Here is a 22318-nt window from a genome sequence, read left to right as displayed (position 1 = left end):
AAAGATTTATTAATCGAAAAGAAACAAATGTTGGTCTATAGAAAACTGAAGAAAGTCCTTGTAACTTAGTTGTACAGTGAGTGATTTGCATCCCCATGTGTGGTAATGGTGTGGAAAAGACTTTTTTTCAAAAAAATGAATCGATTTACCCCCCCCCCCCCCAAAAAAAAGCGAACTTTGAATTTTAGAGCCATCCATTGGCAGTCATAAATTTGGAAAAATCACATCAAATAATAGTGTAAGGCTCAAAAACAAAATAGAGTAGATGCTGGAAATCTGAAACAAAAACTGGAAATGCTCAGCAAGTTGGGCAACATCTATGGAGAGAGGAAACAAAACTTGGAGTTGATTTGCATTTTATCATAAATAGAGTTGTTAGAAACCACGTTTTAGGATGCAGAGAAAAAATTGGCAGATTAAGAGAGCAAAAAGTGAAGTCTGTGTTAGATGATGTAAATGGAGAGATTAAGTGACAATAAAAGGAGTGCAAGGTGGTAGGGAACACAAGGGGAGTGTAGCAGAGGTGTGAATGCAGAATAATAAAATTAGGCACATGACATGACTGGAAACCTACAAAAATACTTGAGTCTGATTATCTGAAGTTGTTGTCCAGTGTAGTAGTGAGAGGGAGAATCAAAGTGACAGGATGCTTAGGCTCTTGCTTTTGTCAAAACTATCATCAAATCTGCATTAAGTCTTTCTGAAGAGACCATATTGTGAAAATTGATTGAAAGAAATACAAATACATTGCTGCTTCTCTGAAATGGGGATAGAGAAGTCAGAGTTGGGCCATATGAAGTTGAAAGTATGGTGAAATTTTCTAGAGCAGAAAATGATGCCAATGCAGTTGACATTTTACCAGAAAGTGAGGGAGGGGATAAGAGGACTTAACATATTCCATACAGGTCCTCCCCAAGCTACACCAGTGTTCCGTTCCTGTAAATTGTTCTGGTTATGAATAGTTCACAAGTCAGAAATGCGGCTCTGAATAGTGTTCCCACAGCAGCTGGCAAATCTATACTGCTGTTCTCTCAAATGCTCGTTTGTATGTATGGGCTGTATGTAATTCGGGCATTCATAAGCTGGGGAGGACCTGTACATCCCACTAAGAAGGGCATAGTTTGGACCAAAATGGGTTCCCAAAATAACACATTTTACTTGGTGTGTGGGTTTATTGGAGCAGTTTTTCCATGTGAAAATGAGTTCCACCAGTTGATGGAAGGTAGCTGATTGGGTCTCTGTTTAAGGGGGGATAAAAAAGGAGGAAGGACCACACAATCCTGGTGAGGGATAGAGGTGTAGAGAGAGTGGGCATCCACAATAGAAAATGAGACAGTTGGGACCAGGAAACTGAAAACTCTTAAACAGTAAAGGGGATCAGAATTGTCATGGATGTAGGTGGGAAAAGGCTTGGACGAATGGAGAAAAATAATCAGGGAAAGTAAAGTTGGCTTCTCTGCAAAAGGAGCAGGCTGAGATAATGGATCTACTGTTACAATATCATCTGCAGACATTAGGAGATAGAAGTGAATCATGTGAGATTGGAGAACTCTTATGGAAGCAAGATTCCCACTGAAGAGAGCTCACTAACTGGGAAATGATGACCAATGTCCATCAGCAGAAAGGTGCTATAGAAAGCTGTATTCAGACTCTAGAATGTTGGAATTTGATTCATGAGCATCAACATCCTTCAATGGGTTTAATAACATGGGCTTTGACCTAGATGAACAGAACTTTGCAAGGTTTGGGTAGAGTGAGTGGAGTGGAAAATTTGAGATGGTTGATGTCACCCTGGCACTTAGCTATTAAAAAGGTGCATAAGGATAAGAGGCCACAAGAAGAAAAGAGATCCAAGTGGATCAGAAACATGATGCAGATGCTGGAATCTGGAGAAACACACACAAAATGCTGGTGGAACTCGGCAGATCAGGTAACATCTATGGAGGGACACAAACAGTCGATGTTTTGGGTTGAGACCCTTCATCAGGTCCTGACTTTTTCCAGCATTTTACAAATGGATCAGATATTCTGAAATTGGAAAAAGGTTCCACTGCATGCAAGTGAAGATTCCTCGCCAAAGGGGTGGGCATAGAGTTGGAAGGCAATGGAATTCAGTGAGGTAAATACATAGAGGGCATGGATGCAAGGCCTTTACAGAGACTCCTCATTTTGACTTGGAAGAGGAAGCTGCAAGATGGTGAAATCACAGATGGATGAGATTGGGGGTGTGGCGGCAGGAAGAGGTAAAATGGAACTGCTGGTCAGGGTGGCTTTGAGAAAGTTTAGGTTGATGCTGCTGAAGACGGAGTAAAGTCATGCATGATATTAAATGTGGATCTCAGACTATGCCAAACACTGCTACTGAAAGCACTGAATTTCTTGAAGATACCTGTAAGTATGGATGGAATTTCAATTTGAATCCTTAAGGAGTATATCTGAGCTAGGGACATAATCTGATGAAAGGGTTGTGGCTGTGAAAGTGGAGATTGGACACCTCAAAAACCAGACTAATGTAGGTGAACAAGGGAAAAGACACAGATGATGATCCTTCTCAGAGAAGGGTAGAAGTTCAAGATGCAGAGTCCCTGAAGAGAGATGACATTTGAGTGCATGTCTTTGTAAGATGAGCAAAGACTTTAAATCAAGGACAAGGACTTCATTACTACTTGTTCTTGTCTTCTCTCCAATGGAAATGTCAGCATGTTTATTTTGTCAATTATTTTCATCATTGTTGTGAATTTCTGTTTGTTCACCCTTTTAGTTTTCTCTTATCAATGAAATTAGTTTTTCTGGTGTCCTGACTAACTTGTGTCGATCTGCAAATATTATCCAGAAGTAGTAATTTCTTAGTGCTTTCTTTTAACTTTGGTGGCACATCAAAAAGTAATTTAAATTTTCTTACTTGAAATGTGCTGTGTATATTTAAAAAGTAAAATATGAAATGTTAACTGTCATAATCTGAATAGTGCAGTGACTTTTCAGAATCAGATTTATTATCACTGACATATGACGTGAAATTTGTTGTTTTGCAGCAGTGGTACAGTGCAAAGACCAGAAATCTATAAATTACAAAAAATAAATAAGGTAGTGTTTATGGATCATTCAGAAATCTGATGGTGGAGGGGAAGAAGCTGTTCCTGAATCATTGAGTGTGGGTCTTCAGGCTCCTGTACCACCTCTCTGATAGTAGTAATGAGAAGAGGGCATGTCCTGGATGGTGAGGATCCTTAATGATGGATGCTGCCGCCTTGAAGTACTGCCTCTTGAAGATGTCCTTGATGTTGGGGAGGGTTGTGCCCATGATGGAGCTGGCTGAGTCTACAACCCTCTGCAGCCTCCTGCAATCCTGTGCATTGGAGCCTCCATACCAGGCTGTGATGCAAACAGTTTGAATGCTCTCCACCGTACATATAGAGAGATTTTTAAAAGAAGCACCAAGTAAGGAAGGCTGAGATGTAGACAGGAACTTAGAATTCTGGATAATTTGCACTCTACATGTAGAAAGAAGTCATGGGAAAGCTGGTAATTCTGAAGTTCTGTACAGATTGCAAGTTATTACCTTGATGTTAATTCCCCTTTAAAAGCCAAAATGGATTAAAATCAACCTGCTACTTGGATTTGCAATATAATGGGGGTGGAAAATTTTCTTGGTTTGAAGTTTGGTGCCTCCTGACCACTTTGCCTACACTGAGTACTGGCTTATGACAGCAAGGATCATTCATGAGTTAGAAAAGATTCTTGGGCTGAAACCACAGCTAGGTGAGATTCTTAACCTCAACTCATCTATTTGCAGAGATGTCTTGTAGTTAAGGTTTCTTTGATCTGTTAAACTTTTGTTGCCAACAATGATGGAGCTTGCAATTGGTGTTTAAACTCCAGTTGACTGATTTTTTTTCCACCTGGAGGTTTTGTGCTGTAACTTGCTGTAAACCAGAGCTAGGTAGAACTGAGCCAGCTGAGATTGAGAATACTTTGTGAAGAAAATTTCTAAGAATTCCAGTGTACTTTTGGTCTGTAATAGGAATTTGAATCTTGCAAATACACTGGTGTTTTCAGTAATAAGCTTCTGTAAGTAGATCATTTGCATTGGATCGGGCAAATCTTAAGAAACAAGTAAGGGCTGATGGAAATTCATTGTTTGGCTCGTATCTGAAATAAGTGCTTCATGTACAGCCTTTTTTAAAAAAGGAAAATAATCTAGTAAATGTGTACAATTGCTTTTTATTTAATTTTGTTTTGGTTCCTTGGGAATTGCAAAGTTAAACTTTTTTTTATCTGCAAGTGAACTTGAAAACCAAAAAAATTCAAATATGTAACTAAGATTGTTGTAACACTGGTATCTCATTTAATGACACTGTAACAGTGTCTCATGTAACAGACACTGGTATCTCATTTAATGCTCAGAAGGCATTCCTAGGGATGAATGTGCTATTGGAATTGTTATTAAAAGGAGTCATATAGCATTGCACACAGATGCTTTGTGGCTGGTACCACTGTACTGGGAAGCTGGTGTGAACACTGACCTTCCTGGTTTTGTGATGGGAAACTTCTGTGAATACCACAACAAATCACCATGGCTTGGTGTGGAAAAGCTACCTGCAAAGTCTGCTGTTGGGTGGGCTGAGGCAAGTGATGTGGCAGCACAACTCTGAGATGTGGGCCATTACTAGGAATTAGCAGCATCTCTCCATGTGTTGATTCTTCTGGAACCCACAGCCTCTCTCATCACCTGCTGAATGCGAGAAAGCTATTGTTTCCCTGATTCTTTGGCTGCGCAGTTCTTCCCCATTCCAGAGATATCTCTATGGTAACAAGCTCAACATTGGTCCTGGCCTTAGACTCCATAATGATTCGTTTACGCCAACACATGTAGTTCTTGTACAAAATGTGGCAGTATCAGTTATTGGTGTAGAATGACCTGCATTGAGGATTTTGAAGCGAGTTATCCTTGGATCCTGAGTTGTTTGTGCAATTTTTAATGGTAAGTTTTTATGTATGTATCAAACATGGAGATGGAAAAACTTAATGGCCCACAGCCCACAAAGCCACAATGGAATTCAAGCCCACTTGTGCTGATTTTTTTTTTCAATTCATTTTTCAGAATGTTGTTATTGCTGGCAAGGCTGCCATTTATTGCCCATCCCTTATTCATCTTGAGAAGATGGTGATGAACCAGCGTTTTAGAGTCCTAAGAATCATAAAGCACAGAAAAGGGCTCTTTGCACAACCATGCCATGCTGACCATCAAATACTTGTCTATACTAATCTTGAACCCTCTTCTGATGCTATCCCTGTAAATCTGTTGGATAGAGAGTTCCAGGATTTAAAACCAGCAATGGAGAAGGAATTACAATTATATTTTCAAGTGTGAATATTGCAAGGAATGGGAGCAGGAGTAGACCATTTGGCAGCTTGAGCCTATGTTGCCATTTAATATGATAATGGCTAATCTTTTTTTCTGCACTAATTCCATATCCTTTGCTTTCATTGATGTTCAGAAATGTTCTGAATGCAGTCTGTGCATTTCAAGCCTCTGTGGTAGAAAATTCCAAAGAATCATTACCCTCTATGTGAAGAAATATCAGCTCTAAATGGCATTCTCCTTATTTTGAGAGAATGGGCTTTAGTTCCAGAGCCCTTGGCCAAGGGAAAGATCCTCCTGCATCTACCCTATTGAGTCCCTTGAAAATGTGTGTCTCAGTGAGGTAGCCTGACCAGTTCAAAGAAGAGGACCAAACTACCCAGCTCTTGTATGGCAGAATAGAATATTCTTGGCAGCCCCTCCTCCCATCCATCCTCCAGTAAGGACACAATCCTTTTTTCAGTTTCTCTGTCTCCGCTGTGTCTGTTCTTCAGATGAGGCCTTCTGCTCCAGGAGATCTGAAATGTCATTTTTCAGGTAACATGGCCTTGCCTTTACTGTAGTTGATGGAGACCTCACTTGCATTTCATCCATTTCCCAGACTCCTGCCCTCCCCCCTCCACGTAGACAACAAGTTCTCTTGATCCTTGCCTTTTGGCTTGCCAGCCTTCACATCCAGCATATCATCCTTTGTCACTTCCACCAGCTGCAGTGGGATCCCACCACTAGTCATGTCTTCTTCTCCCTGTTCTTTCTGCTTTCCAGAGGCCACTGTCTTTGTTCATCCCTAGTTTGCTCATCCCTATCCATGGCATTCCCTGGTACTGTCCCCTGCAACTTTAGGAGGTTCTTGCACCTCCCTCATGACCATTCAGGGACTTAAACAATCCTTCCACTGTCCTCAATGATCATTCTGACTTCTTGGTTGCAAGCCATTTCAAATCCCATTCCCACACTGACTTGTCTGTCCTCTGCCTTCTCCACTGTCAGGGTGAGGCCAAAATTCTAACCAGAAGACCAGCACCTTGTACTCCACCTAGGTAGTCTACAGCCTAATGATATGAAAATGGAGCCTTCCAATTTTATGTAACCCCACTTCCTCTGCTTTTTTTTTTCTCATTCTGGTCCCCTGCCGCTGCCAACCCCCCCCCCCCCCCCATTCAGTTTCATTCACCACCTCCACCTGGTTCCAACTGCCCTTCATTCCTCCCTTTTTTTCTAATCTGGCTCCACATCACCTTTTCATGATGCAGGGTTTTGACCCGAAATACCAACAATTCCTTTCTTTTTTTTCCCTCCCCCACCTGGCTGCATCTGCCTCCTTTTGTTTTCCCTTTGTCCCTATCTATCACCCACCAGTCACCATCTCCCATCTCTAACCCTCTCTGTCCCCCACCTGGCTCCATCTGCCCATCATCTCCATCCTCACCTTGTTCCACCTATCACCTACCAGGTCCAGCCTCATCCTTCCTCTCACGCTTCTTTATACTGGCTATCTCCCCTCTACACTCGGGATGCGAGGTCTTGATCCAAAACGTCAATCATCCCTTTCCCTCCACCGATGCAGCTCAACCTGCTGAGTTCCACCAGCAGTTTGTTGCTCCTAGTGGTTGCTAGTTTCCAGTTTTCTCTCTGCTTCCTTTCTGTAAATAGTGGAATCACATTTGCTACCTTTTACTCTCCAATAACCACTCCAGGATGTATAGAATTTGGAAGATGATAACCAGAGCACCCACTACCTCTACAGCTACTTCTTTCAAACTCAGTAATGTAGATCATCAGGTCCTTGGGACTCATCAGTCCTCAGGCTTATTAACTTCTCTCAGTTTTTAAACTATTGCCAATTTCTCTGGCTTCCATGTTTTCACTGGACCCTTGGTTTTCTAGTATTTTTCAGTTGTTTCCTGAAGCTGTGTAGTGTCATTTTGATGTACTACCTTTTAACATTTTATTTTACTTTGACTCAGTTTGTGTTTGCCTTTTGATTCTGTTTATTTATTTTACTTACTACATTTCTAATTTTCACTTCCAGTTTTGTTTCTCTCCCTTCTGTCTCTCTTGGCAGCTTATCCCTCTGTGAAACTGGTAAACCTTTCCCACAAGAACTGGCAGACCCTGCCCCTCCCCCAGCAAAGATACTGGTCCTGTTTAGAAGTAGTGCATTCAACTTGTACAGGCCCACTTTCCCTGGAGGAGTTGCCTGCAGTTGGTTGTGGTCTCATGGTCTTGCTGCCTTTAACGGCACTGTTGTAGGCAAGTAATTGCAGAGCATTTTTGTTGCAGCCATGGTGTGCTGATAGTGGAAGGGATGAATGTGCAGGTGTATGGAGTACTAATCTGAAATAAAAAGGCAGCTCTGTACTGAGTGATCTCGAGCTTGAGTATTGTTGGAACTGCACTTGCCTCGGCAAAAGCAGAGTTTTCTGTCACGCTTTAGAATTTGACGAAGTGAGTTGCTGCTGCAGGATACCCACTCTCTGATCTGCTCTTGTAGTTGCAGTTTTTGTGTGGCTGGCCCCCACTTGTGTTTCTGGTTAGTGACGATCCCAAAAATTTGATGGTGGAGAACTTAGCGATGGCAATGCCATTGAAGTTAGACTTGCATGTTGGAGGTGCTTGTAATTCCTGCCACTCTTGTGGCCTCAATTTGTTACTTGCCATAGTGGGTGGTATTGGGGCTAATTAAATTGGCGAGGATTGCAAATCGGTTGACAGGCAAGAAACTCTGGGCTTCAGTTATTCTTCCTAAATACCAATGATTTGAATGGGGGTACAGAATGCAATATTTTGAAGTTTGCTGATGACACTAAATGGGGTGGGATTCTGAATTGTGAAGAAAATGCCAAGAGCTATCAACAAGTGGGCATAAATATGGCAGATTAAGAAGCGATGATGTTCAAAGAGAGCCAAGTGTCATTGTACATCAATCACTGAATGCAGGCATGTAGGTGCAGCAAGCAGGTAAGAAGGTAAATGTTGGCCTTCATCGCAAGGGGGTTTGAATACAGGAGCAAGGATGTCTTGATACAGTTGTTCAGGGCTTTGGTGAGAACACACCTGGAGTATTGTGTGCAGATTTGGGCTCCTTTCCCTCTCGCCGTGGAGGGAGTGCAACCAAGATTCAAAAGACTGATTCCTGGGGTGGCGATACTGCTTTGTGTGTGTAGATTAGTTCGGTTTATATTCATTAGAGTGTGAAAGAATAAGATGGGATCGTAGAAATCCTGATAGGCCTAAATAGACTGGAAGTGGGGCAGATATTTCCCCTGGCTGGTGGTATCCCGAACAAGGGGTCATAATCTTGGTTACCGGGCACAAGCCGTGGGACTGGGGTAAGGAGAAATTTCTTCACTCAGTGTGATGAACCTATAGAATTCATTACCACAGAAAGCTATCAGAGGCCAGCCTACTGAATGCATTTCAGAAGATGGATACATTTCTATATGCAAAAGGCATCAAAGTATATGGGAGGAGAGTGAGAATATGATATTAAGACAGATGATCAGTCATGATTGTATTGAATGGCAAAGTGGGTTTGAAGGGGCAAATGGCCTTTTCCCACTTCGTGTCTCTATTGTTGAATGTTGTGTAGGTCTTGCTTCATGCAGGCATGGACTGCTTAAGTTTATTTTCAAGAAGCTATATTTATATGTACAGTGGCATGCAAAAGTTTGGGCACCCCAGTCAAAATTTCTGTTCCTGTGAATATTTAAGTGAGTAGAAGATGAACTGATCTCAAAGTCATAAAGTTAAAGATGAAACATTCTTTTCAACATTTTATGCAAGATTAGTGTATTATTTTTGTTTTGTACAATTTTTAGAGTGGGGAAAAAAGGAAAGGAACACCATGCAAAAGTTTGGGCACCCCAAGAAATTTGAGCTCTCAGACAACTTTTACCAAGGTCTCAGACCTTCATTAGCTTGTTAGGGCTATGGCTTGTTCACAGTCATTGTTAGGAAAGGCCAGGTCATGCAAATTTCAAAGCTTTATAGATACCCTGACTCCTCAAACCTTGTCCCAACAATCAACAGCCATGGGCTCCTCTAAGCAGCTGCCTAGCACTCTGAAAATTAAAATAAATGATGCCCACAAAGCAGAAGGCTATAAGAAGATAGCAAAGCGTTTTCAGGTAGCCGTTTTCTCAGTTCGTAATGTAATTAAGGAATGGCAGTTAACAGGAACGGTGGAGGTCAGGTTGAGGTCTGGAAGACCAAGAAAACTTTCCAAGGGAAAGGCAGATCAAAACCCCCGTTTGACTGCAAAAGACCTTCAGGAAGATTTAGCAGACTCAAGTGGTGGTGCACTGATCTACTGTGCAGCGACATCTGCACAAATATGACTTTCATGGAAGAGTCATCAGAAGAAAACCTTTCCTGCGTCCTCACCACAACATTCAGCATCAGATGTTTGCAAAGGAGCATCTAAACATGCCTGATGCATTTTGGAAATAAGTCCTGTGGACTGATGAAGTTAAAATAGAACTCTTTGGCTGCAATGAGCAAAGGTATGTTTGGAGAAAAAAGGGTGCAGAATTTGATGAATAGAACACCTCTCCAACTGTTAAGCATGGGGTGGATCGATCATGCTTTGGGCTTGTGTTGCAGCCAGTGGCACGGGGAACATTTCACTGGTAGAGGGAAGAATGAATTCAATTAAATACCAGCAAATTCTGGAAGCAAACATCACACTGTATGTAACAAAAAAAAGCTGAAGATGAAAAGAGGATGGCTTCTACAACAGGATAATGATCCTAAACACACCACAAAATCCACAATGGACTACCTCAAGAGGCACAAGCTGAAGGTTTTGCTATGGCCCCTCAGTCCCCCAACCTAAACATCATTGAAAATCTGTGGATAGACCTCAAAAGAGCAGTGCATGCAAGATGGCCCATGAATCTCACAGAACTAGAAGCCTTTTGCAAGGAAGAATGGGCAGAAGTTCCCCAAACAAGAATTGAAAGACTCTTAGCTGGCTACAGAAAGTGTTTACAAGCTGTGATACTTGCCAAAGGGGGTGTTACTAAGTACTGACCATGCAGGGTGCCCAAAATTTTGGTTTAGGCCCTTTTCCTTTTTTGTTATTTTGAAACTGTAAAAGATGGAAATAAAAGAGTAATCTTGCTTAAGATGTTAAAGAAATGTGTCATCTTTAACTTTATGCCTTTTGGAAATCAGGTTAGCTATTCACAGTAACACAAATTTTGACCAGAGGTGCCCAAACTTTTGCATGCCATTGTACGTGCTTGGGATATCTCTTGTGGATCCTGGTAGTGCTCAGAGTTCCCTTGATTGTAATGTTGTTTGTTTAGGTTGGGGTAGAGGAAGGCAAGACTTCAAATAGACTTCTATTCTTTTTGCAAGTCTGGTGAATACTAATTGTCCTATTTAGTGGCCTGGATTTGTCAGAAATGTTTCAACTTCATCTCACCTGATGGATAACTAGGTTTGCAGACGTTCTGGGAAGGAGGTTCGCTTCTCTCTATGCTTCTGGCCTTGGAAAGGGTGAATGCAAGCTCAGACTCTTTCTGTGGAATTGTCAAAGTCACTTCAGCCAAGTTCAGAGTTAATTTTCAACATTCTGGCACTCTGTGGTGAAGGTATTACAAGAAGAATACTATGTGAATTTTGGCTCCGTATACTCACACCTGAAGCTCTGCTTCTCTGCAGAAGCAGGAAAACCATTCTTGGGCGGAGGTTAGGCACATTGGGGTTGTGTTTATTAGCATTGGTTAAATTCTGGAAGCTCTCAGCATCCTAAACCAAAAATAACGTGGTGTATGGCATAAACTGAATTTAATAAAATGAAGTTGAGGTCAGGTTTCCTAAATGTTGGCCTTGGCTGTGCAGGTAGCTGGCCTTGGAGGAAATGGTATTCTTTAAAAATGTTACTGGCCTAGATACCTTTTTGTCCTCCTTTTCAGATAATTTTTGGCCAAATTTAATGAGGAATTGTAACTTTTTTGGGTTGTAATTCAAACTATATATTGACAACACGAAAGACTTGAACTATACTGAGATACTTTCTCTTTTAGGGGAATGAAACCAGAGGACAAAAGGGGTGGAAGTGGATCTCGAAACTGGGGAGCAATCAGAGATGATCCGAGGTATGAACTTGTACAGCTGTGTTTAGGAAACTGCAGTGGAAATGTATAGCAGCCAATATCCTATTTTACTAACACAATTTCTTATTTGGAGAAAGTGTTTAAACTCCACACTGACTATAGATAGCCATTAAGAACTGAAGGGTGGATGGTATGGTTGTTTTTGTCTGGTTTTTGGGTAAATTGCAGGAATGGTCTTGTTCATAGCTTCCTATTCCTTCATTCTCATGGCATGCTCTTTTGGTTTCTAGCTGTTTATTGGTGGATGTGGGGGAAATGCAATTTGAAATGTTAGGTTCCAAAAGGCTCCCCAGGTTCACTCATTTTTAAAGTTTGTTAGTATTAAATCAATTTCTCATACTGAAGGTGCTGCTGCTTTGAGGAGTTGTGATGCAGCAGGAAACCCATCACAATTACTGAATTTAGATAGCTCATGAATCGAGGAGGGTAAAATTTTCTCAACTTGCAGGTAGGATTTTGATCTGCTTTTGCATGCTGCAAAATGCAGCTTACAAAAGTAGAAAATTTGATTAAATAACATTTTCAAATGCTGCAAGCTGAAACAAAAACAAAAGTTGGAAGAACTTGGTCAGTCAAGCAGCATCTGTGGAAAGAGAAACCAGTTAATGTTTCCTCCGAATTGAGGGGGGAGTGGAGGATTTGGAGTTTTCAAAGCAAAATTGGGGGAGTTGGGGGGGAGGAGTGAGGTGCAAGACAAGCCTATGTGGAGATAGGTTAAGCAGATTAGTTGATGAGGGATATAGGTACTGGCTGTTAGTAAGATATTTTAAAGAAACTGTGAACAAGAGGTCAACAAACAGTGGCCACATGCATAAGAGAGCATAAAAATAAGAATTAGATAAAGGAGTAGGTCATTTGGCCCTTTTAAAGCTTCTCCACCATTCGATACAGTCACAGTTGATTATCTATCTCAATACAGCATTCCTGCTCTCTTTTCATACCCCGGATGCCTCTTGCATTTTTTAAAAAAATTATATTTTAAATGTACATTCAGTAACATGGCCTCTACAGTGCTTTGTGGTAATGAATGCCACAGGTTTACACACTCATCAGAGGTTTTTAAAGATGTTGATTTTTCTTTTTCCTTCTGAAGAGACAGCCAACCTTTTTGATTTCCTCCACCCCCCCCCCCCCCCCCCAAAAGAATCTACTTTTGTTCTTAGCAGGTGCAGGTCTCACTGAATATATCCAGATTAAGATGGGCAGAATTCCTGGGACTGTGGTGTTACAGTATCTTCACTGCTCAATACAATTTACAACTTTATTTTTAATGGTATTAATTGTGGAGGATAGGGATTCTACCTTTTTTGTAGCTTGCAGCTCGTGCTCCAGCTGGAGTTGCAGTGTGGTCTCTCTCCACACTCTTGATGACATGAGTGCCTTATTATATGCAAAAGCAAAACATCACATTGAGTGCTTTGTGTAACAAACACTAAAGCAAAATCTCCTCTGTCATTTATGCTTGTACCAGCTCACACCAATGAGTTTTTTGTTCATTAAAACTTTTTGGGGATCTAGGCCTCCCTGACAAGATCAGTATTTTACTACCAATTCCTGAAAGGTGTTGGTTAGCTGCCATCCTCAACTACTGCAATTTTGCTGGTGAGGGCACCTCCATGTTCCTGTAAGGGAGGTTGTTCCAGGAGTTGGAAGAATAGCAATCTATTTCCAAATGAAGATGTGATGTGATTTGAAGGTGGTGGTGTTCCCAAGCATTAAAGCCTTTTTCCTCCTTGGTGATAGAATTCATGGGTTTGGCAGGTACTATTGGAGTGGTTTGGGCAAGTAACTGCAATGCATTTTGTACATCATATACTGCAGTCATTGTGTGCCATTGGTGAAGGGATTAAATGTTTTTTGTTTTTGGAGGTTAGGGATGTTGGATTGGGTATCCTCCTGACATGGTGGAAACACCTTGGGGGTCAGAAAGTGAGTTATCCACCACAGGATACTTAGCCTCCAATCTGTTCTTCGGCCCCCCGCACCCACACCCCCCAGTATTTATCTCATTGAATTTCTGGTCAGTGATGACTCTGAGAAGTTTGATGGTGGGGATCTTGGTGATAGTAATGCATTGAATGACAAGGGTAGGTGGTTGGGGAATTCTTTTGGGGAATGTTATTCTTGTGGTACAACTGATACTTGCTATTTCAGCCTGCGTCTGAATGTTGTCCAGTTCTCACTACATGCAGGTGTGGATTGCTTCACTCACTGAGGAGTTGTGACTGGAGTTGACTGTTGTGCAGTGATCAGGGAACATTTTGTTTCTGACCCTTTATGAAGAAGCAACTGAAGATTGACACTGCAGTGAGGTCCTTTTGCTGAAATGATTGACAGTTGTCAATCAACCCCATCTTCCTTTGAGAGTTATGATGTAATCGATTGGAGTGTTTTTCCCCTTGATGCCTTTTGACTTCAGTTTTACCAGATCTCAATGCTGTCTTGATCTCAAGAACCATCATTGCCATCTCACCTGGAATTCAGTGCTTTGGCCCACATTTAGACCAAGGCTCAAATGAAGTTTGGAATTGAGTGATCCTGGCAAAACCCAAACTGAGCACAGTTAGCAGGTTATTAGTGAGTGAGCACTTCTAGATCGCACTGTCAACGAGGCATTCTATCGTGTTGCTGATGATTGAGGACTGATTGATTGGGCACTGACTATATTCGAAGAGTGCCCTGATGGCAATGCAACAAGTCGTCAGGGTGGAAATTGCAATTTGGCTGTTAAACATTCTTTTGAAATGCATTTTGCTTTTTTGTTTGAAAAGATGTTTACAGAATGAGGCCTACTGGGAGAAAGTGTAGATAACTTGTGTTTTCTGCCATTGTTGCCTTAAGCCAGCTGCTGCTGCCCAGGAAGACTTTCTGTAGGAAGCTGGTATGGTTCTTCATGCAGTTATTAGTTTGAAAGGAGTAGTGGATCAACATTACCTCTGTGCTGTCAGTGTTCTAACTCCTGGTGCTATCAAGGTTTTTTTTAAATTTGGGCTGACATCACATTTTTGATTATTAAAAACCAGCATATTCAACTATTTTTTTGCAATCGTTCAGAAAATGCTTAAAATCATTCAGTTCATCCATTTAGAAAGCTGTAATTTGTGCAAAAAAAAATCTTGTAATAATACTAATTGCTAACCACAATTGTTAGTATACTTGGTAAGAGAGCAAGGCCTATTGATCCAGTTGCTACTAATTCTACAAGGAGAGAAAATCATTCAAACCAGTGACTACCCAAATGAGCTATTCTGCTCAACAGAGCCATCAGCTCTATTTGCTGTCCTGTGTGAGTGATCAATTCACCTCATCTGTCACCAAACTACTTGCTCCCCCTTTTCATCTGCTATATTTAATGTGACGCAATATTTGCACCAACCATTGATTTTATTTTTAAATGGAAATGATCTGTTCCTGCTTTACTATCTCCTTGTGTATCTCAGTGAACACTTATGTCATGTTTTTTTTAAAAACTTGTTTTATGCCACAGGACAATGTTGCATTAAAGGGGTTCATGTAGGGGGAAATAGTTGTTTTGTTGATCTTGTAATATTTTTTCATCATATCACTTGTTGAAGTGGAAGAAAGGGTCTTTTTCTTTAAACCAAGTCTTGAATGTAGTTTTTATTATTGGACCCAGTGATAGTGAATTGCATATGAACCCCTCTAAACCTCTATTTCTACAATGAGAAATGCTGCCTTTGAATATATAAGGGAAGAATGAAATATGAAAATATCTAGAATGCTGCCTTTAGAGCTTTGTGGTTGTGTGCTTTGGATTAGAGGATACATCATTCCTTCACACTAGCTATTACATTTTGGGCATGAGGGTGACTTTTGTGTGCATATTCAATATAATTCTGCAGTTTTGCACTGTTGGTGAGAATTATGGCTTTTAAGAGGAAAGGCAGGAGAATGGATGTGCAGACTGAATAGATCCCTTCTTTGCTGAGATACTCAGATTCTTTGATCTTTCTATAAACTTAACTATAAATTTTAAACATTTAACATGAGGAAAACTTCATTTTGGCTGTTCAAAGCATAATTTGCATTATTCTAAGCTATTACTTGAAAAGTGGCTATGTTGGCAAAAGTAGAATGCTTTAATTATTGTGACTACATCTGGGTCAGACTGACCACAATTAGTTTTCCCACATTCGCAGGGAGACTGAGGCTACCCCAGGTGAAGAAATGACTGAAATGGAGGAGCCCCAAGAAGTGCATGAAGGAGATGTGGAAAACAAGTGAGTTCACTACTTTTCCTGCCACAATGCAGTACATGTGCTTTCCTTATTTTAGCAATAGTTCAGAAAATACTTGAAACCATTTAGTTCATCTTGGTTCTTCATCCATCTTGAAAGCCACCTTTTTGTTTTAATTAAATTACTCAAACCCAGTTTTTTTTGTTGTTGTTGCTACTCTATCCAGAAGTAGCATGTGATTAATATTTCAACTTCACCTCACAAAATGCCTTTTTAAAACTGAAAAGCCCAAGTTTCTTCAGTCTTTCCTTATAGCTCTGAATTTTAACACTGGATCTGTTTTGGGACTTGCTATTTCTTTAATTGACTGTGTCGGGGACCAGAACCGACACGGTGCTCAAGTATGGACTGGTTCGGCACTATATAGTTTGCACATGACTTCATCTGACTTGTGCTCTGCTATTTTGGTTAATAGGTCAGCACTCTATTTACTTTGTTGATTGTGGCTCTGCATTGGTTGGACATAGTGTCAAGTCTGCTAAGACTGGTAGGTCTTTTTCAACTTCATCCTAGGCTATTTCGACACCATTCAGAGTACATGTAACACTGACACTGGGTCATTAATCAGTCACTTTTGTGATCTTGAGCCATAAGTTCATTGGTTATAACCAATTTATATATGGTTGATTGAGTTGCCCATTAAATATAATTTTTCTGCTACACATCATTCCTTGTACACCTTTCTATCTTGTGGAGCAAGCTGTCTTCCTTTTTGGCTGATGTGCAGTCGCAAGCATGGCCCAGTTGTTAGTTTTATTCTTTTGGATTAAGATGGAATAGTTGATTGTTTAGCATTCTGTATCACATGGGATCAATTTGCTGCTTCCTAGGTGTTACAGGCATAGACTGCTGTGCCATCTCTCTCTGTCCAACATTTTTTCTGAATACTGCATAATTATCACCTTTATTACAACATTTATTTTGGTATAGTTTGTTGAGTATCTTGCATTGTAGTTCTGCTGCTGCAATAACCTTTTGTTCTAGCATCTTTTCTAATGCTGCCAAACATCCATTTATCTGCAGCTTTTATACTAGATTTGGCTCTTTTTGGTCTCGAGTATCTGCCTGTTACTTGTATGTGACTTGCCTAAAGCTGATTTGGTGTTCACACCCACCTATTGGCATAATGTGGTTAAGGATGATTAAAGAAACTGGGTCTAAGTCAAAAGCTTTTGTTTTCATGTCCACTTTTGCCATATGTTAGCTGTTTAGTTTTGCCTTGTAATGATGTTTAGAATTTTCCTTTAAAAAGGTGCATCTGGTTGATTTCGAATTGTCACAATCATTCCTTTTTATCTTGGGGAAGAGGGGAAGCAAAATAACTGCCACACTCAAAGGTGTGGAGGAAAACAACTGGAAAGACCCATTAGATGAGGCAGAATCTGTGGGGAGAGGTTTTGAAATTTCTGGTTGTTGACCAGTGAAAATTGTTAATAAATATACCAGTGACGTGAGAGGTTTGAGTGGATGTAATTAAGTGATAAGACTGCTATTGGGAATGTAACACTTCCTAGAACCATCAGCCATTCACCATCATCAGATAATTTTAGGGGTTAATCATTACTTTTGCTGTAATTTTTGTTATGTTATAGACTGAATGAAGGAGAACATGAAGCAATAGTAGATGACGGTCCCCACGAAATGACTCTGGATGAATGGAAAGCACTTCAAGAACAGACTCGCTCTAAGAAGGAATTCAATATACGTAAACCAGATTCCAGTGTTTTGTCAAAGGCAGTTGTGATCCATAAGTCTAAATATGAAGGCGATGTAAGTGTATTGGATGTTAAACTGTTCCTATGGATTGGTTATTCAGTAAATTTCAGAAAATCTAGATATGGGTGTGGTGGTCTCTCTGACAGTATCAAACACCTAATGCCTTCACTCATTCCCTGATCTAGTTTGTCTTGAACATTTTGGTGTGGTTGTCTCCAATATATCCCTAAGTGGCAAAGGAAGGTGGAGAATCAAAATAGATAGCCCAGGTTGATCAGCAATCTGCTGCAGAGACAAAAGTCCATTGAACGCAAAGGCTGGGGATAGCTTAAAAGTAGCATTGCTTGTTTTATCTCTCAGGATCTCGTAGCTAACTAACCTGTCATATCAAGACTTAAAGGTAAATATTTTTGCTTCCTTAATTAGGAACAGAAGGAAGAATCTGATGATGAGGATCACCATTACTTTAGAAGATCAGTAAATGACATCACCTCTAAGCTGGACATTAACTTTGGCAGTCTTACACGCCCTGGACGAGGACGGGGTGGTGCTAGGGGTCGTGGAAGAGGCAAGCGAGTAACTGAAACCAGGCCAGAGGTACCAGCTGCAGAAATGGTAAGGGGTCTTTGTGTTGGAGTTGGAGGGAGGGAAGTGAGGAGAAACATGGTGGCATGGGAGCACCTGGAAAATTATCAGCGGAGGAGAACACTTGTAAATGGGTGAAGCATACAGATGAATAACCAACACTGCAGCAGTGAATTCCTCCCTTGATAACAAAATGCAGCCTTTTAAAGCACATAATGGCAAAACCTACTGGATTTTTTTTCGCCAGAGAGATTGGCAAAGCTCTTAAATCACTATTCCAAAGAGAAGTAGAGGTGAGGAGATTTAAGGTGGTGCCCAGAATGTTCGGCGTTTTGGAACAAAGTTAAATCTACAGAGAGATCCACGAGTTGTGGGTTGGATGTGATTACAGAAGATAAGTAATATTACAATGAGTGAATATACCATCTAATATAACTCTTGCAACCAAAACATTTTTGATCAGACCATAGTTTGTAGTAACTTGATCATGTCTGTCTCTGGATTCTTGCTGTGCATGGCACCAACAGACATCTTATTAAAAATGATTGTTGCATAGAATTGCAAGGAAATCATAACATGAAAATGGGCTGTTTATCCATTTGGAGGATAAACATCAACATGAGAAGTACTTCCAATGTCACCTACCTGATAGGAACACTCCAATGCTTTTGTATGGATTTGCCTTTGTCTTTACCTGCTGTATTTCATGCCACTATGGCAATTTGTTGCATTAGCTTTCTTTGTGGTCTTGTAATTTATCAAACACGTGCATGTTGCAGTTAAATTCTATCTGTAATTTTTCTGACAATTCTGTCAGTTTACTCTCTTGCTTTTTTTTAATAGTTCCCTGCTATTAACTGCACCTTTTTGGCATCTTTTAAATTTGGGCATCCATTTCTAATCATACATCAGAATATGTGTTGGATGCAACAAAGTGGTCCCAGAACTGAACCCTATGGAAACCACTTCCAGTTAGTGAGAAACTAGACTTTGCTCTGTTCCCAGACTTTCATCCAACCTTTTTACTTTCTTTTTTTTTCCCAGTAGCCTTCTGTGTGATACTTTTGCTATACTTTCTGAAAGTTGTCACATCCAATGCAATCCCCTAGTCACTTTATCTGACTTGCAAAAAAAAACTTCCATTGGATTTGTCAAGCATAAACTTGCTTTCTGATGTCCATTTTAAAGTTGCAGATAAAGGTTAAGAATGTAATTACCTGGTTTTACTGGTTCTGAAAATTATTATATTTCCCAATCCTAACAGGCATTCATTCTCAGTGAAATTCTGAATAGCAGCCACCAAAGACTACCCCTCTTCTATTTCCCTTTGTATTTATCTTACCAGGAACTGGCATTGTTTATTTTTTTTAAACTTGTGTAATGCTTTTTGTTTATTACATTGCACCTTTTTTAACATTTTAGAATTTGCCTCCTGATCATTTTCATAATCAGTGCTCAGGTGTACATTTAAAAATAGCTTTGCATATTCCACTAACTCTATCTCATTTAGTCTTTATGTGACTCTTGTTTTATAGTATTTGTAAGATGTTTCATAATTCGATTTGTTCATTGTGTGCTTTGTTTCTATATCTGCTTGCATATTTACTTGATTGTTTTAAATAAATCCATAGGAGAAATAATTGAGCGATTCCACCATTTAAACATGATTGAATCACTAAGCAATTTGGCCTGTTCTGTAAAGAAAACATTTGGGGATGACCCTTCATAAGAACTGATTTCAAGCGCCTGAAAAGTGTTTTTTTTTCCTCTCCAAAATTATACTCTGCAACTTCCATAATATTTATGAAAACCATCCCACTGTTCACCTACTTTCCAATGTGTCAATTTCTCTTTCCACCCTTACTGTGACCAGTTCACTCTTCAGCTTTCTAAAAATCAATTAATTTGAATCATCTTTTCACACGTGACATGCATTTTATATGTTTAGACCATCTAGGTATTATGGTCTACCTGATGTGAGGGAAGAACCATTCCACTTTGAAACTGACTCAGCAAGTGACTTAATTATTTTCATCCAAAGTGACATGGTAAAAATGAACTTTGTGTAGCTGTGGAGTCATTTCAAAGTGAGAGTAATACATTTTTAAAGGGAAGTAGAAGAGAAAACTAATCAATTGCTGTTTAGATAAGTTGTGGTAATGTTAATCTAGACTCACAGAAGAACTGTTTATCTATGAAAAGTATAGCTATTCCTCATCTAACCAAGTGCTTTTAGGAGGTGAGAGAAATACAAATTACGATTGGATTTTCTCTGCAATAATTGTGGAGTATTAACCTAGACTATAAGATATAGGAGCAGAATTGGGCCATTTGGCCCATTGAGTCTGCTCCACCATTCAATCATGGCTGATTTTTGTTTTCCCAACTCCATTCTCCCATCTTCTCCCTATAACCCTTAACTCCCTTGCCAATCAAGAACCTATCAATCTCTGTGTTAAATACATCCAATGACTTGGTCGCCACAGCTCTCTGTGACAACAAACCCTACAGATTCACCACCCTCTGGGTGAAGAAATTTCTCCTTATCTCCCTCTTAAAGGGACATCCCTTTATTCTGAGGTTGTCTTTGAATACTAGACTCTCCTACTATTGGAAACATCCTCTCCACATCCACTCTATTCAGGCCTTTCAGTATCTGAAATCCCCTCCTCATCCTTCTGAACTCTTTGAGTACAGGCCCAGAGACATAAAATGCATCAAACTAGACAGTAATATCTGCAACTTGAACTGTTTTACTGCTTTTAGAGAGACCACGATATGAATGCTTGTCAGCACTCTTGCGATATTAATGATTAGGATAAGAGTGTAGGTGGCATGATTTGTTTGTGGATGACAGCAAAATTGGTGGCGTAGTGGACAGTGAAGAAAGTTAACTAAGGTTGCAATAGAATCTAGATCAACTGGAAAAGTGGGCTAAAGAAAAGCAGATGGAATTTAAGTTGGATAAGTGCAAAGTGATGCATTTTGGGAAGTTAACGAGGGCAGGACATGCACAGTCAATGGCAGAGCCCTAGGGACTCTGGTAGAACAGAGGCTTGGTTCACTGAAAGTGGCAACACAGTTAGACAGCAGTGAAGAAGGCGTAGAGCATGCTTGTTCATTGGTCAGGGCATTGAGTACAAGAATTGAGAAGTAATGTTACAGCTGTACAAGATGTTGGTGAGACGATACTTTGAGTATTGTGTGCAGTTCTGGTCGCCGTGCTATAAGAAGGATCTGATTAAGCTAGAGAAAAGATCAAGGGTGTTACTGGGGCTAGAGGGCTTGAGTTATAGACAGGATAGGCTGGGGCTTTTCTCCACTGGAGCAAAAGAGGCTGAGGGGTGACCTTATAGAGGCATATTAAATCATGAGGGGCATAGATAAGGTGGATGGTCAGTTTTTTTTTCCCCCCCAGAGTAGGGAAATCTAAAACTAGAGGGCATAGATTTAAGGTGCGAGGGGAAAGATTCAAAGGGGAACTGAGTGGCAAGTTTTTTCCCCTAGAGGGTGTTGTGTATATGGAACAAGCTGCCTGAGGAAGTGTTAGAGGTGGCTATAATTACAACATTTAAAAGACATTTGGATGGATTCATGAATAGGAAAGGTTTAGAGGGATATGGGACTAGCTCGGGTAAGCACTTCAGTTGGCATGGACAAGTTGAGCTGAAGGGCCTTTTTCTGTGTTGTATGAATCTGGCTCCATGACTGCAAGGGTGTTGCAGTTCACCAATAAATAATCTAGCTTAAATAATGCAAGATGAATTGTGGGTAGTTGGTGTTCAGTAATAATTAGTATACTTTGCAGCATTGAATGCTTTCTATTGGTTGATTCGTGTACAAAAATGCAAGTTCTTTTTAAAAGAAAATGTTACAAGCCATATCCCACGTTTCAAAAACATTGTTTACATTTAAGTATCTTTTGAAGGATAATTATTTGCTCAGCAGATGATCTTTGCTTGACTTCATGTGTAAAAAGTATTCTTTATTACACAATACATGTGAAGTAAGCACTTTTTTTAATGCTTAAAATGAATGGAGAAGTTAAGACTATGACCCAGCAACTTTGAAATGTCAATGTAGATTTTAAATGGCTAACAATTATTCCTCTTTGGTCAAAATAAAAAAACCTCCCGGTTTTAAATGGTAGAAGTTGTATTTGGGAAAAAATTGCTCCAAAGCACAAGTGTACATGAAGTAATTTGGAATGTGTGGAAATGTTCTGAAATGCAATTATTTTCTTAATCGGTTGTGGAGAAAACTAACAAGCT

The 22318-nt window shown here is 40.1% G+C and overlaps 1 protein-coding gene across 3 annotated transcripts in view; it reads left to right on the top strand.

Moving 5' to 3' along the window:
* The window catches only part of zgc:103482 (uncharacterized protein LOC450001 homolog), a 39839-nt gene that overhangs the window by 16521 nt on the left and 1000 nt on the right, over positions 1-22318 (top strand). For 2 of the 3 annotated variants that reach the window (XM_052019871.1, XM_052019873.1), the window contains exons 4-7: positions 11398-11469; positions 15648-15728; positions 17339-17516; positions 17889-18077. In XM_052019871.1, the coding sequence (XP_051875831.1) occupies positions 11398-11469; positions 15648-15728; positions 17339-17516; positions 17889-18077 (520 nt within the window). The remainder of the gene's footprint in view (positions 1-11397; positions 11470-15647; positions 15729-17338; positions 17517-17888; positions 18078-22318) is intronic. The other variant, XM_052019874.1, reaches the window with a different exon arrangement.

This window comes from Pristis pectinata, chromosome 7 (genome assembly GCF_009764475.1).
Source record: "Pristis pectinata isolate sPriPec2 chromosome 7, sPriPec2.1.pri, whole genome shotgun sequence".
Taxonomy (NCBI): domain Eukaryota; kingdom Metazoa; phylum Chordata; class Chondrichthyes; order Rhinopristiformes; family Pristidae; genus Pristis; species Pristis pectinata.
This window is presented reverse-complemented; position numbering and strand designations above follow the sequence as displayed.